This window comes from Euprymna scolopes, chromosome 16, assembly GCF_053919585.1.
Source record: "Euprymna scolopes isolate OS-2025 chromosome 16, ASM5391958v1, whole genome shotgun sequence".
In the NCBI taxonomy this organism is placed as follows: Eukaryota; Metazoa; Mollusca; class Cephalopoda; order Sepiida; family Sepiolidae; genus Euprymna; species Euprymna scolopes.
In genome coordinates this window covers 108,291,842-108,306,692 of record NC_136497.1, presented here as the reverse complement: position 1 = coordinate 108,306,692, position 14,851 = coordinate 108,291,842, and the positions used below count along the sequence as shown (strand labels likewise).

Genomic DNA, 14,851 nt, shown 5'->3' with positions numbered 1-14,851 from the left:
TAGTGTAAAAAAAAAATGTGACGAAACACAAAGAGGGAAAACTATACAAGCATGTGAGGCACAAAAATAGTTATAACTTCCTTATTTTTAATTGGATTTTTTAAATTTAAAAAGATTCTTTCTTAGCTCATCAAGCTCTTTTTATGTATGACATTATTGAGATATTTATGCCCTTTAAATTTTTTCATGTGTATTACTTTTTGTTCCACCAATTATTTTTTAGGGTATTCACACATAATCACCTAAAAGAGTAGAATCTTATTTTTTTTTTTTTTATTAGCAGAAAGCCATTTTTACTACAATGACAATTTTTAAAAAAACTATTTCTTTAAGAATCAAACTGCATTTATTTTTTTAAAAAAAGTTGTTTTTTTTTTTAATTTATTTATTTTAAATAAACTTAAACTCATTAATTTCAAATGAAGCCAACAACAGCTGCTGCTTATGTTGTAATTATTACTATTACTACTAAAACTGTATACTGAAAATGTGTTATAATTTGAGAGGGAGACCTAAAATAAAACCAAGTCTTGATATTCTGAAAAACACAAAACCAAGTAATATGGTTATTTTTTAATTTTACAGTCAATTTCAGATTTTCATATTTCATCCATTTTTAATGCAACTAATAAGATGATAAATATACTGCATTCATGTCTGATTTGCTTTACTTTATCTTCAGACCAAATGATCAGAAAGTACATCTATTGATGTACATAATATTCAAATAGATTCTCTGTAACAGAATGAATGCCCAATGTAAATTTTTATTGTGGTTTAATATTTTTGCTTCATCAACAGGCAATATTACACGTACGTCACTGACACCCAGTGTAAGAGGGTTGGCACGCAGTGCTGGGTATTCTGGTAATTATGATTTATATTTTTTTCTTTGTCACATTTAAACTTTTGCTAAATTGAGCATGCATCCTTTTTTCAAGTCATAATCTAGAAATTGAACTGATGAATTTTTTTTTACTTTCCATCAATTAACATTAACATTTCTTATTAACATTTGTAAATGCAACAAAACCTTTGGTGATTGGGGGATGAGTAATATTTATAATTTATACCATTTAAAATTCAACATTTCACAAAAAGATTTGAAATTAATAATAGTCTTTAGTTCCTCAATTTGTTCAGGAAAACACTGAAACATAGATCCCACTAGGTTTTTAAACCTTTTTAAAAATCCACATAAGATTCATTATATATATAGGAATCAGTAAAGGGAGAAAATGAACGTATAAAAACTATATGCATAGATTTATTCAATTTTAATTGGGGGTTTTGAGTAAAAAAGGAACTCTTTATACCATGGTATTTTGAAGCCAATGCTTCTCATCAGAAGATGCTAGGTAACATAATGGGGATGCGATGTCTAGCAGTAGTTTCATTAGGAGCGAAATAATTATTGAGGTTGTTTGAGGGAGCTATATTGATATCTGTGGGAATTAGTGATTTGTTACTTTTTTTTTTTTTTTTTTTTTTTTTTTTTTTGCAAAATTTCAAATTTCCGAGTAATTTCAGTGTATATTTTTTTTTTTTGATTGATTGATTGAAAATTGTAAGACAACCAATGATTTATTTTGATTTTAAAACAGTCAGATTGTATCAGTTCGTCAGTGTACAACATGCTACTTGAAAGTTTTTATAAACAGTTGAAAATAGTTGACGATTGGTAGGCAAAATGAGAAAACGATGTAAGAATTTAACAACGCCCCCCCCCATTGTTACAAATAAATTTCTAAATAATGTTACGATTTAGATAACCATTTTTAACATGGGGAGGGCATGAGCTGTGTTTACTATTCTGTGTATTTTGAATGAAGTTAAAATTTTATTTTAATTATGAAAAATTGGTGGGTTATTAAATTGATTTGCTTTGCTGTAAACTAAAATCAAAACTGAGATGCAAATTATAATAATAACTAGCGGGGGGTACCTGGCGATCCCCGAGTGTTTTGAGGTAAATCAAAAGGGGGGGGTAAATAATTTAAAAAAATGTTTTGGTAGGTGAGTATGAGGATCGAACCCAAACCCTTGAGGCAAAGTTGGAAATTAAAGTGTGAAAAAAAAAACCATGCGATGTTAACCATTGGGCCACCACGATAATACAACGGAGACATGTTCAAATTTATTTATTTAACTATTAAAAACAGGTGGCCGCAATAAAAGTTAACTCTGCTGCTTCCATTTGACCTAATTAAGAAGGTCAAATAGAAGTCATGCAGCTAACTTTTGCTCCAAGGCTGCGTTTGGGTTTGACTGTTTTTTTTCCCCCAACAGATGTTGGGGAGGGGGAAAGCAGCTCCCAATTGTCCAGATTGAATAGCAATTGTCTGATATACAAGATTGATCAAAGCTGATTGCTTCTGGACGTTTTCCAGTACAATGGCGAGAACGATGTGTATTTGAATTAGTTTCACTTTTTATACAAAAAAGCCAATTCAACACGTGAGAAGCCAAAATAGCAATAATTTTGTAAAAGTCGATGTAAATAAATGTAGATGTGACGCGCTTTCCCAAATCCTAGATATTATTATCTACGGCCTATATAAACAGTTCTAAGCAATCGTAACCCCCACCCCACCCCCGGGAGCGTGTGCGAGAAAAGCCTTTGCGGGACATACACAAAATGGTCACACACATTTTGCCTTTTATATATATATAGATAATAATTAGCGGGACCTGTGGAAATTCCATAGGGGACTAATTCATATATAATATATTGATGTTGGTATTCTGTGGATGTTCAGCGTAAATGGACACACTTTGATATTATTGTAGCTCTTTTGTTAAAACTGAAAAAGTATTTATCCAAGCTAGCAGGGACGCCCGGCGTAGCCAAGTCATAAAATATGTTTAAATATTATATTTTAATTCTTGCAGATTTCGTATATATTATTATAGAGTTAATGTTCTATCGATTTTTATATATTATAAAGTTGCGATTTCAAAAATAAAAAATATATCTATATGACTTAAGTTCATCAGCTTGAATCGAAACCAAATCACCAACTTATAAATAATATATATATATATATATAGCAAAAATGGTAATTAGTAAAAACCTGAAGAAAGTGCTCAACACTATTGCTGAGCAAATATGTTTTATTTTTTTATTACCGTTTTATCTGCTTACACATGTTTTGGTTACTGGATCGTATTAACGATCCAGTAACTTCATCAGACATTACAGAAAATTTTCTGTAATGCCTGATGAAGTTACTGGATCGTTAATACGATTCGGTAACCAAAACATGTGTAACTAAGCAGATAAAACGTAATAAAAAAAATAAAACATATATATTAGTCCTCGCGCGAAAGAGCAGGACACAAAATATTTTAAATAATAATAGAATAACAATAACAAAGACATTCGCTAGTGAGGACTACTATTGACCGTAACCAGTTTTATACAGTCCTTTTGAAATTTTCATCTCTATTTTTCTCGTTATGTACTGAATGTTTGTAAATGAAACCTATATGAAATATGTTCCTTATTAAATTTTAAAGATTTTCTGTTCTGAAAGAAGTTTAAAAAAATTTAATCTAAAAAAGTTATTTTAAAGTTTTTGTTAAAAAAAATTCAGATTTTCTCATTATTCAGACCTGAATTACAAAGAGGGGGTTACAAAAAATGAGTTGTGGTGTGAGGAGAAATACAAACCGAAACAGAATATTCAGACCTGTAATAATACAAAGAGGAGGTTACAAAAATGAGTTGTGGTGTGAGGAGAAATACAAACTGAAATAGAGAGAAGAGTTTTAAAATATAATCTTAAAAAGATAAGATACAAGTTAAAAAAGCATTTCATCCAAGGCATGAAAATTGTTAAACAAAATGTTTTTACTATAGGCTTTAAAAATAAAGGTACAAGAGTCAATTTGAAATTATTTATCTTCAAAGTGCACTTTTATAAATTTTACGAAGTAAGGTATAAAAATTTAATTTAAATTGAATCAAAAAATTACCTTGGATTTATTTTATGTAATGTACATTTTGTTGCAATTTAAAAACATTATCTTTCATCTAGCAATTAATGATATAGATATAAAATTTTCAATGATATTTTTTTTTTAAGTACAACAGAATGTACATTACATAAAATAAATCCAAAGTAATTTTTTGATTAAATTAGATTAAATTTTTATACCTTACTTTGTAAAATTTATAAAAGTACACTTTAAAGATAAATAAATTTCAAATTGACTCTTGTACTTTTATTTTTAAAGTCTATAGTAACAACATTTTGTTTAACAATTTTCATGCCTTGGATGAAATGCTTTTTTGTTTTTTTTTTTTTGATTTTTAAAAAAAAAAAAAAAAAAAAAAATTATATATATATATATATATATATATAATTTTTTTTTTTTTTTTTTTTTTAAATCCAGCGGAGTGCTTAATTATAAAGAAAATCCAAAAATAAGAGCGTATTTATATATATTTTTGTTTACAGAAAGTTTTTAGATAAGACCAGTCATTGGTACCGTCGGTTTCAAACCCAATAATTAGGACCGTTTTAGATACCAATATCAAGCTCTTGTCAGCCAATACTTATCTATTTTATAACTGGAAGTAGAAATATATATCTATAATATAAAGCTGAACGTCTGTGTGTGTGTCTGGTTACGAATATGGTTGACTATTATAGAAAACTGATCACATATAATGATAGAAGATGTATCGAGACACAGGGATGGGTATGTTTGATCTGGCATAATGATGATTCATTAAAATTGTGGGGTCTGCGTATGCGGCTAGTCCACAAAGTATGGAAATAAAAAATTTAAAAAAAAAAAAACGTTTACAAGTGTTTTTGATATAGATGTACATAATAGATGTAGGTTTTAACGTAAATAGGGATGGTATAATAAAATTGTTGGGTCTGCGTTCGTGCCTGGCCTCCATAGAATGGAAATAGGCACAAACTTTAATAAAGACTTTTCATATCTATCTGTGTAAGTATACTTTGATAATTATGTTTCAGTTTGAAGAAATATGGTATAATGAAATTATGGGGTATTCGTTCGTGCCTGACCTCCATAGAATGGAAATATGTCACAAAGTTTAACAAGGTTTTTTAATATAGATTCGCAGAATATTGTGATAAGTGTTTCATTGTGAACAGGTATGGTATAATAAATTATGGGGTTTATCTATTTTATTTTTATTTCATGATATTTTGCTTTGGTTTTGATACCCCCAAATTCAAAGCTATCTCTTTACAACCCTTCCTTTTCATAACCCATCATACTTTCATAAATCAGAGTCCATTTTCTGTAGGCTGCTTTTGAACCCAGTCAACGACGGGTACCTTTGTTAGTATATATATATATATATATATATATATATATCACGAGCTCACTTTTAACTCTCGTTTTGCAAAACCCTCCTTTTTATTTATCAGATGGTGATAATTTTATTAACTTTAAAATTAAATTATATTTAAAATCTAATTTCAATTCAAAATTTTTATGTTAAGTGCCTTTAGTATTAAAACCAAAATTAATTAAAATTAAAAAACAATTGTTTTTAATCTATCATCCCCTCTTGCCAAACTTTCACAAGAAACACCCGTCTAGCAGAAAACACTATCACTAATTTCCACCACTCTTTATCTGTGCCTAAACCATAACGTAGATTCCATGAACAAAGCTTCTTTCTTAGAACTGCACACCTGTGGAATTGTCTTCGTTTTCCTGCTTTACAGCTGACTACAATATTGTTGTCTTCAAGTCTAACGTAAACAAGTTTTTGATGAGCCGTTCAAGTTAACAAATTTACCGAATTTCCATTACTAACGATTACTATATTGTCCAATTTCTACTGTACACTCTTTAACCTTTATCCTCGAGTGGCCTCTTGGCCTTGATAAGTGGTGATGCCTATTTAAAAAAAAAAATCTCAATGTCGATTAAAACTTAAAATTCCATTTAATTATATCAAAATGCGTTTAAAAATTTCAACTCTTTCAAGGTTGGGAGTGGGGGGGTGGGGGGTATCCATCTAGCCTAAGAGATTTTCCTAGTATATTAATCTCTGTGCTATTGTATTTTTCCCTATAGTTTTAAAATTAAAATAGATGTAAATTACATTTATAAAGTATGGTTTTTAAAAATTCATATAATACAATAATTTAAAATCTGTAATAAAAATAATGTAAAATTACTATTAAAATCCACTTTTACAAACTAAACTCAATTTTAGTATTTAAAAATTAACTAAAAAGTATGTTTTTTTATGTACATAAAGTTTTAGGTTTTGTCTTTTTCACTGTTTATAAGGAGTGCTTTCCTTCTATGTAGAGAATTTTTCAAAGATTCTTTGCGTCCAAAGATAAGCTTCATAAAATTTATTTCAGAAGAAGCCAATGACAGACATTGTCAGTATATAGCTGGCGCCAATGAAATTTAAAATCCCTGTCCAGAGCATTTAACCTTTTAATAATCAAGTGAATTCCCTCGGATGGGGGTCTCTAGACATTTAGCGAAGAAGTGCAAAAAGTTGACAAGGCGAATAGGCAAGTTAGCTCTCAATAAATGACCAATAAATATAATAAATTAAACTCTGTGAATCCATGTTAAATCTGTAAATGAGATTTATAACCCATTCTGTGGTCCTTCTCAGTCTTATGTTGTAAATGAACAACTTCTAATAAAATACAATTTGTGCTTGTTTCATTTTTTTATTGTAAGAAAAAAAAAAAAAAAAGAAAAGAATTGGTTTGGAATCGGAAATTAGGCTATAATTTTTCCAATACCAATACCCCAAAAAGTTCCGATTTTTACGATTCCCAATTCCAATTATAATGTCTATATATAATATATAGTGGGTTTAATGTATGCGTACAGTATGTGTGTTTAAGCTCTCTGGGAAAATATAGGGTAAGTTGAAAGAGGTTTCTTTTTTAACCATATGTGTAGTTGTGTTGTAACTATGAGGAGGTTTTTTACATGAGATATAGGGTTTATGCTAAGTTTGTATTTTTTATCAGGGGAGGTTGTAACAGCACTTAAAAAAGATATGTTATTAGATATTATGATAATTAATGTGAAGGGATGACTTATATGTGGTGATTTGTACTAAGATTTTAATTGAGTAAGATAGAGATTACAAATGGAATAAATTAGCAGGGTTTATGAGGTGGATGGTTGTTAAAACATAATAATTATTGAATAATAATACATAATAATAGTTCTAAGGAATTGTGGTTACTAAGTATAAGACAGGAAAGAAATATAGGATGAAAAAATAAAAAGTAGGGGAATAAAGTGGATAGAAGTGAATAAAAAAAAAATAATAATTAGAATGTAGGGGAGGTTGGAGTAAAATGAGCACTTTTTTACATTTTTTGTATTAACAATCTCTGAAATATTCATGGTAAAAAGTTAGACCCAAATAACATTTCATATCCCTGCAAATATCTTGCAGGAGCTTTTCTTTCTCAGAGCAACTATTCTTATAAAAAGTTTTGATTTGAAAATCATTGGTAGAAGTGCCCAACTTACCCTAAGCTTAACAGCAGTAACATCAAGAGAGTGTCATTGAAATGGTTAACAATGCACAGTAGAGTCCATGTTTATTCTGCAGGTAATTAGTTAGATGTGAAACGTTGATGATTCTGAGATATTTTCAAGTTCACAAACTCCTTAAAAAATTGGGTATGTGAATAAAATTCTGGTTGGCAAATTAAACCCAACTAATATGATCAAGCTTTAAGAGTCAGATAAGCTTCAAACTAACAATAGCACCAAACGAGTTCCTTAATGAAATCAAACAAAACAAGATAAAGTAGCAACAACAGAATATCATTGAATAGGTTAGCAACACAACAGTAATGTTAGGAAAATGTCACTGAACAACACAGCAGTAACAACAGTGTTATTGAAAAGGTGAACAATGTGCAGATGAATCCCTGTCCATTCTACTAATTGAATTCATATTTGTCTAACTTGCACAAGAAAGACAGCTGTGCACAGTAGGAACTGGTAATTTCCAAAGAATGTCATCTTTCTGAACATTTCCGTAATCATCATGGTCTGCAACAAACACAGCTGTGCCTTGACTGGCATCTCCACTGACTTTTTCAGGAATAAGCCCCCATATTAATCCTCTTCAGAATCTAAGAAGTCAATTCGAAAGATGTAGTTGGCTTTCCTTCTTTTGCCTGTGACTTTAGTGATTTCGTCATCATCATGGCTACTACTTCAACTACTAGTTTCAACTAGCTGGTCTGCATCAGATTCATCCACATCTGATTCAGACTCAGACTGATTTTCGTTGCGGAAAAGTTTTTTTACTGACTTTTTTTGGTTGTTTCTTCTGAGCTTTACTCGAGCTAGCAATTTCATCTCACAGGTATGGCTATAAGAATTTGGGTTTTCCCTTTCTTTCTTCCTCTACCAGTTATTTTCTTAGGTTGTGCTTTTGGCACTGACACAATCACAGATGGTGATACATAACTGTCCATCTTCTCAATACTTAGATCAACCAAACTCTCAGTGTGTTTATCAACATTATCCTCCATCAATGTTGATCATTGGCTGATTTGTTGTTTCGGCAGCAGAAAAATCCAAGTCTGTAAATACTTGGCTGTTGTATGGATAAATGCCAGTTTTACTGAAGCCAGCAATTGCATTTACTAGTGTCACAGCAATCATCTGTGCCTGGCAGACAAGTTGGGGAGAGCTCATAAATCGTAACAGTTGTTCCCAGGTTCAAACAAAGCCATGCATCCACTGCGAGGTCGATTGCAGTTTTGAAAGGATCAAATATGGATCTATCAAGAGGCTGCAGACGATGTGAAGTGTGGGTTGGAATAATTCGCATAACAATCCTATGCTCCTTGGCTAAATCAATAGCCTCCAAACTGCAATGAAAGCCATGATTGTCGAGAATCATCAAAACAGGTTCTGATTTTATACAATGTACATGCTTGATGAAATGGTGCATGTACTGGATAAAGGCAGATTCATCAATCCACCTTGACTGTCTAGCTGTGCCAATAGAACCAGGTGGTGCTCCATTTATGAAGTGCTCCTTATAATTCACTCGCGGAAAAATAAACATAGGCGGGACACACTGTCCTGTTGCAGAAATGGCATAAACAACTGTCTCAAGGCAACCTTTCTCAGCTAACGTTATGCTGCCAACCTGCTTCTGTCCCTTAGCTGCGACAACTGCTTTGGATGTTTGGACAGTTGTGCACCCAGTCTCATCCACGTTATAAATTTGACAAGAGCTAAAGTTGTACTTGTCCATTAGGTTGACCAAATTATCAAAAAACATGTTGACAACAGGTTTGTTAAAGGCAGATGCACGTGCAAATGATGTAGCTTCAGGCTTTCGGATAGGCAGCTGATTGTGATCACTAAAACTTAGCCACCAGTCCCAACCAGCTTTCTTTTTCTCCCTCCAATTCAAAGGCATTTGAAGATCATTCTGATGTGCATATCATAAGTTAGCTCCCAACACTTACTGACACTTAAGCCATGAAACATGTTTGCCAATAACTTGATATGCGCAGCCAGATCTTCCATTTCATGAGAAAAAAACATCTTGTTTTTTTTTTTTATGCATCGTAGCTGTAATCAACATTGTTGCCTTCCTGATATTTCATAGAATATCTTTTAAGTGTCATTCTTGGTACAGCAAATTGTTTTGCCACAGTTGAAACTTTTCCTCTATTACTGCACGACATGCACGCCTCATCACATCTTCTGAAGTATTTCCACGGTCTGTCTTGCATTTGTAATTGTATGGCATTGTCAGAGAAATTGCTTTTTGTTTGTAGTTGCATAAGAGAAAAACAGCCATTATCAGGGAAATCTTCAAAGGGCAGGGTAATCCAAAGAACATTCAAACAGTCATATCTAGCATGCGATGGACATAGCAACAACTTTTGTGAAAAACACAACTAACACTTTGATATTGAGAAACTTTGACTATTTTACAAAATACATAAGTTTTATACAAACAATTTTGATTTCATGACATAAGCAAAAGAAAGCTAACTTCCCAAAATTTAAGCTTAATAGCATGCCATGACTATGCTACTACCTCATAGCAGCAGTGTCATGCTAAAAAGGTCTCAATGATGTGACAACAATCCTACCTATGTGCCCCAACAAGGGAGTTTTCCAAGGATTATTGAGCATTCATCCATCATGTGTTGCCTTACATTCTTATGTGCTACCAAGTGTTAAAGTAATGCCTGGGAGTTCATCAAATTTAGTTATCCATTGCTTGTGGTTTTCAAGTTTAAAAAGAAATTAACCAAACTTGTCCTAATGGCAGTGTGGGTAAGTTGGTCACATGTCCATCTTTCCCCAAATCAAACTTTTAAGTTCCACCCAATTTTTTCCTAGACAATGGTAGATTAAGAGGTTTTTCACTTTGCATGAAGATAGTGCAAGTGGAAGAAGTCAGAAGAATGCCTGAACCTATCTGCTAGGAACACAATAGCGACTAGCAGAAAAAAATTTGTTCACATGGAAATATATTTACTTTTTATGTGCAAAATTGGAGTTTTCCATTTATTTTGACCATGGTGAACATGCATCAAAATTTTTTAGGGCAATTAAACAAGGGCAAAGCAAGAGTTTTAAACAATCAACATCAACTCCTGAAAATCACAGCTGATATCATTTTCAACAGGGTGCCCCAATGCCCAACTTAGGCCAACCTCCCCTAACGAGTTAAGTGACAGAAAGAAATTAGTAAAAATAAAGAGATCAAGATGGAGAAATAAAATAAATTTTAAACAGACAAAATATATATATATATATATATATATATATATAGAACATACAAAATAAAATATAAAAAATTATAAAGAAAGATAAAATGAAAGTTTGATAAATGGGAAATTATCCAGTTGGAGACAGTTCTCTAAAGCCAGGTGTAGGAGCATAAATGCCAAGCCTTTAAACAGGTCCTCATTGAATGCAAAGCCAGTGACAAAATATTTTTTATGAGAAGCCAAAACATAAATATATAAATATAAGTTTATTTGTGAGGGAACTGTCTTCGTACGGAGAAGCACTTTACTGTTGGTTGTACAGAGTTTGCAGATTTTTGGAGGTAATCTTCACACTCTGTACAATCACTATCTAAACTGTACGAAGATAGTTCCCTCACAAATAAACACATATATATATTTATCTGTTTTGACTTCTCAGAAAAAATATTTTGTCACTAACCAGAAAAAAATAACTTTGTCGTGTTCAATTAGATGTGGTTGAATATATATATAGGATTAAAAACAAGACCTTCCAAAGGGCAAATGAACCCTTTTTTGGGGTCAACGGCCAACTAGCACCGTGTGTGTTTGTGTGTGTGTTTTGGGGTGGAGAGGACTCCTGTAAGCCATGGTGAAGGCAACCTTTCTAGGAGAAGCAAATCTCTGATTTAAAAAAAACATAAAGCAGGAGACCAGTACCCGCATTAAGCTGGTCTGCAGTTTAACTTGTTGCTGGCTATCTTGCTTTTGCTTGTTGCTGGATCTCAACATTTTGAACCGAGAGAGAGACTTAGCTGTCGTACAAAGCAAATCTCCTCACTAACGTAATGTACTTGCAATAACCCTTATCCCTGAGTGGCTTCCGGGCCTTGATAAGTGGTGATCACTGTGTAAAAAAAAAAAAAAAAAAAAAAAAAAAAAAAAACTCTGTAACATCATCTCAGGCATTTGTCTATAAAAGTGGTCCTGTGGCGATGGAAAAGTTGTGACGCATGGAGGCTTGAAATGCTGGAAGCATGTAATAATTGATCTCAATGACCATCTTCAGTGTCATGCCTGCTTGAGCGTGTGAATTCACCAGTAGAACTAAAAATAAAAAAAAAAGTAATTTTTGGGCTCATGGACATTAAGTGTCTAAGGGAGTGGCACTCATCTGACAAGACGTTGCAATCATCATCATCATCATATATATATATATATATATATATATATATATATATAATCTTTTCAGGTACAGAATTTTATGCATCTTTTAAGGGTACAGAATTTTATAATAGCTATATACAGACCAAATTTATAATGAATTAAAAAGTGAAGAAGCTAGCTAACCAGTTTCCTACCTTAGTAAAATTACAATTAAAAATATATATTTATGAAAATTGAAATATGGCAGGGGACAAAAAAAAAAGGAAGGGAAATAATCAGATAGAAACCTATAAAGCCTATAAGATTATCTTTTTGTTTCCAAAGAGAAGGTTTCAAAGATTTGATGTAGATTGTTTCTAAAATTTTTAAATGAAAGCATTTCTATCTATACTATCTTATCAAAAAAAATCTACACAAGTGACCTCATTTGCATATTGCATTAAAGAAAATCTATTTTAATAATTAGCTCCATGTTATTGTTAATTGTAATAGAATTGTTTTATTTGTTCTATTTAGAAATATTTAGAAGTTGATTAATTTATTCTTTATTTAATTTATATTTATTTTCAATTATTATTAATCGACATCAGTTGCCTTTTAAAAATGGAAGTAAATTTATTTAAACTGTCAGTTATTTCCCCTTAAAGCTATGAGAATTATTTCCCATTTAATTTTTATAGATGAAAATAGATGTCTCTTATACTTCCATACGTCGAATGGTTGACCTACTCAAACAAGACCGATGATGAGGGGAGGTTCTGTCATGATTTCTCCATTGCCTATGACCTCAGATTGTTCAGGAACCTACCCATGTGCCCGATAATGACGGCCAGTATGCGAGCCTACTAGACCTTTTTCTCACAACTTGCCCTGAACTATGTTCAGTTTCTGTTCTGTCGCCTCTTGGATCTTCCGACCACTCTGTTGTATCAATTAAGATAAAAATGAAATGTAATAAGTCCCCAGACGTACCTCTTCATCATACAGTATATCGATACACTAAGGCTGACTGGGATAGCTTCTGTACATTTATATCTGATCTACCTCTGCATTCCATGTTTAAAAAGGATGTGTCCTCTATAGTATTAGACCTGACTGAATGGTTAATTGTAGGTATTGACCATTTCATACCCTCTAAAAAGTTTCAGCAAAAACCTAACAGCCAGCCATGGTTCTCTCCAGAATGTGCTGCTGCCATTGCGCACAGAAATCACTTTTTCCACTGCTTCAAACGTAATAGATGTATGGAAACTAAAGCCGTTTTCAGGACTGCCAGCAACCATTGTAAGAAAGTAATAAGGAACGCAAGAGAGTTGTATGCTCAATCTGTTAAGTCCAAAGTAGCTGAGCAGCGGCTTGGTTCCCACCAGTTTTGGCAAATAGCAAACAGAATCCTGAACAGAAGCGTGTGCTCCATCCCAACTATTATCAATGGACCTGAGGTAATCTCGTCAGCATCAGACAAAGCCAAACTCTTTGTCAAGAACTTTGCAGCTAATTCTACCCTTTGCGACCAAGACCGCCAACCCCCAATATTTCCTCCTGTATCAGAAAACACGCTATGTGATATACGTATATCTGTACGTGATGTTGCCAAGCTAATCAAAAACCTTTATTCGAGTAAAGCAACTGGCCCTGACGGTATTCCAATTATAGTACTCAAAAAACTTCAACCTGAACTAGCGCCCATACTTACAAAACTGTTTAAACGTTGTCTTAAGGAGAATAGTTTCCCATCTCCCTGGAAAATCTCATCAATATGCCCTGTATTTAAGAATTCAGGTGATCGCTCATCCCCCTCTCAGTACAGGCCAATAAGTCTCCTGTGCGTCATGAGTAAGTTGCTAGAATCTGTGTTAAATACAGAAGTAATCAACCATCTCAACAAAAATAACCTTCTTAGTGACACTCAATATGGTTTCCGTTCTGCTAGATCTACAGCAGATGTCCTTACAGTTATATCGCATAGGATTAGCAAATCTCTCGACGGTGGCAATCTTTCTAGGGCAATTGCTCTTGACATATCTAAAGCCTTTGATAGGGTATGGCATAAAGGTTTACTTCATAAGATCGCTAGCTATGGTATAGCTGGAAAAGTCTTCTCAATTATTAAATCATTTCTCTCTGATAGGTGAGTAGTAGTTGAGGGGCAAAAATCAGAAGCTCACAATATTAATGCCGGTGTCCCTCAGGGATCCATCCTGGGCCCAACTCTTTTCCTGATCTACATTAATGATCTTCCAAATCATATCCTTACATCATTTGTAGACATTTATGCTGACGACACTACCATTTATGGTAGCACATCTAAGACAGTAAACGACCAAGTTCTCTCCAATTCTCTCTCCTCTGATCTTGAGCACGTAGTGCAATGGGGAAAGGAGTGACTGGTTACTTTTAATGCATCTAAAACCAAGCTTCTCTCTTTACATCATCAACATTCTAATCCACATTTGTCATCAATTGAAATGAATGGCTCTCGTCTTCAGGAGGCCTCAAGTTTTGACAAGCTTCTGGGCTTGACCATTACTCCTGATTTTAAATGGAACACGTATATCAAATCTGTTGCCAAGGCCGCTGGAAAAATGGTGGGATCTTTCTATCGATCCGGTAGATATCTCACTGCTGATGCTATTCTCTATATAAGAGCCAGGTACGTTCAAGGATGGAATACTGTTGCCACATCTGGGCAGGAGCTGCTAGAAAGGACTTGTCCTGCCTTGATAGAGTTCAAAATAGACTTCGTAGCCTCGTAGGAGATGTCCTTTTCTCCTCCTTGCAACCTCTATCTCACAGAAGAGATGTTGCGAGTTTGTCTCTGATGTATCGTTATTTTCATGGAAAGTGTTCAACTGAGCTTCAATCTATGGTCCCCCCTCGCCAAACTTTCACAAGAAACACTCATCTAGCTGTAAACACTATCAATAATTTCCCCCACTCTTTGTCTGTGCCTAAAC

General features: G+C 33.0%; 2 protein-coding genes and 1 long non-coding RNA gene across 4 annotated transcripts in view; 1 reads left to right on the top strand and 2 right to left on the bottom strand.

Moving 5' to 3' along the window:
- The window catches only part of LOC145296043 (phosphatidylserine synthase 1-like), a 357,209-nt gene that overhangs the window by 290,986 nt on the left and 51,372 nt on the right, over window positions 1-14,851 (top strand). The window contains exon 10 of one of the 2 annotated variants that reach the window (XM_080142087.1): window positions 802-867. The exons of the other annotated variant lie outside the window; for it this stretch is intronic. Coding sequence (XP_079998213.1) covers window positions 802-867 — 66 coding nt within the window. The remainder of the gene's footprint in view (window positions 1-801; window positions 868-14,851) is intronic. 2 annotated transcript variants of the gene reach the window in all.
- The window catches only part of LOC145296045 (uncharacterized), a 193,277-nt gene that overhangs the window by 168,253 nt on the left and 10,173 nt on the right, over window positions 1-14,851 (bottom strand). The window lies entirely within an intron of this gene.
- On the bottom strand, window positions 8,624-9,436 carry LOC145296042 (uncharacterized). Its single transcript, XM_080142086.1, has one exon. It carries the CDS (start codon window positions 9,434-9,436, stop codon window positions 8,624-8,626), a length of 813 nt encoding a protein of 270 aa, XP_079998212.1.

Coding starts and splice junctions, on each gene's coding strand:
- LOC145296042 (XM_080142086.1), bottom strand. CDS start 9,436: ATGCCTTTGAATTGGAGGGAGAAAAAGAAAGCTGGTTGGGACTGGTGG.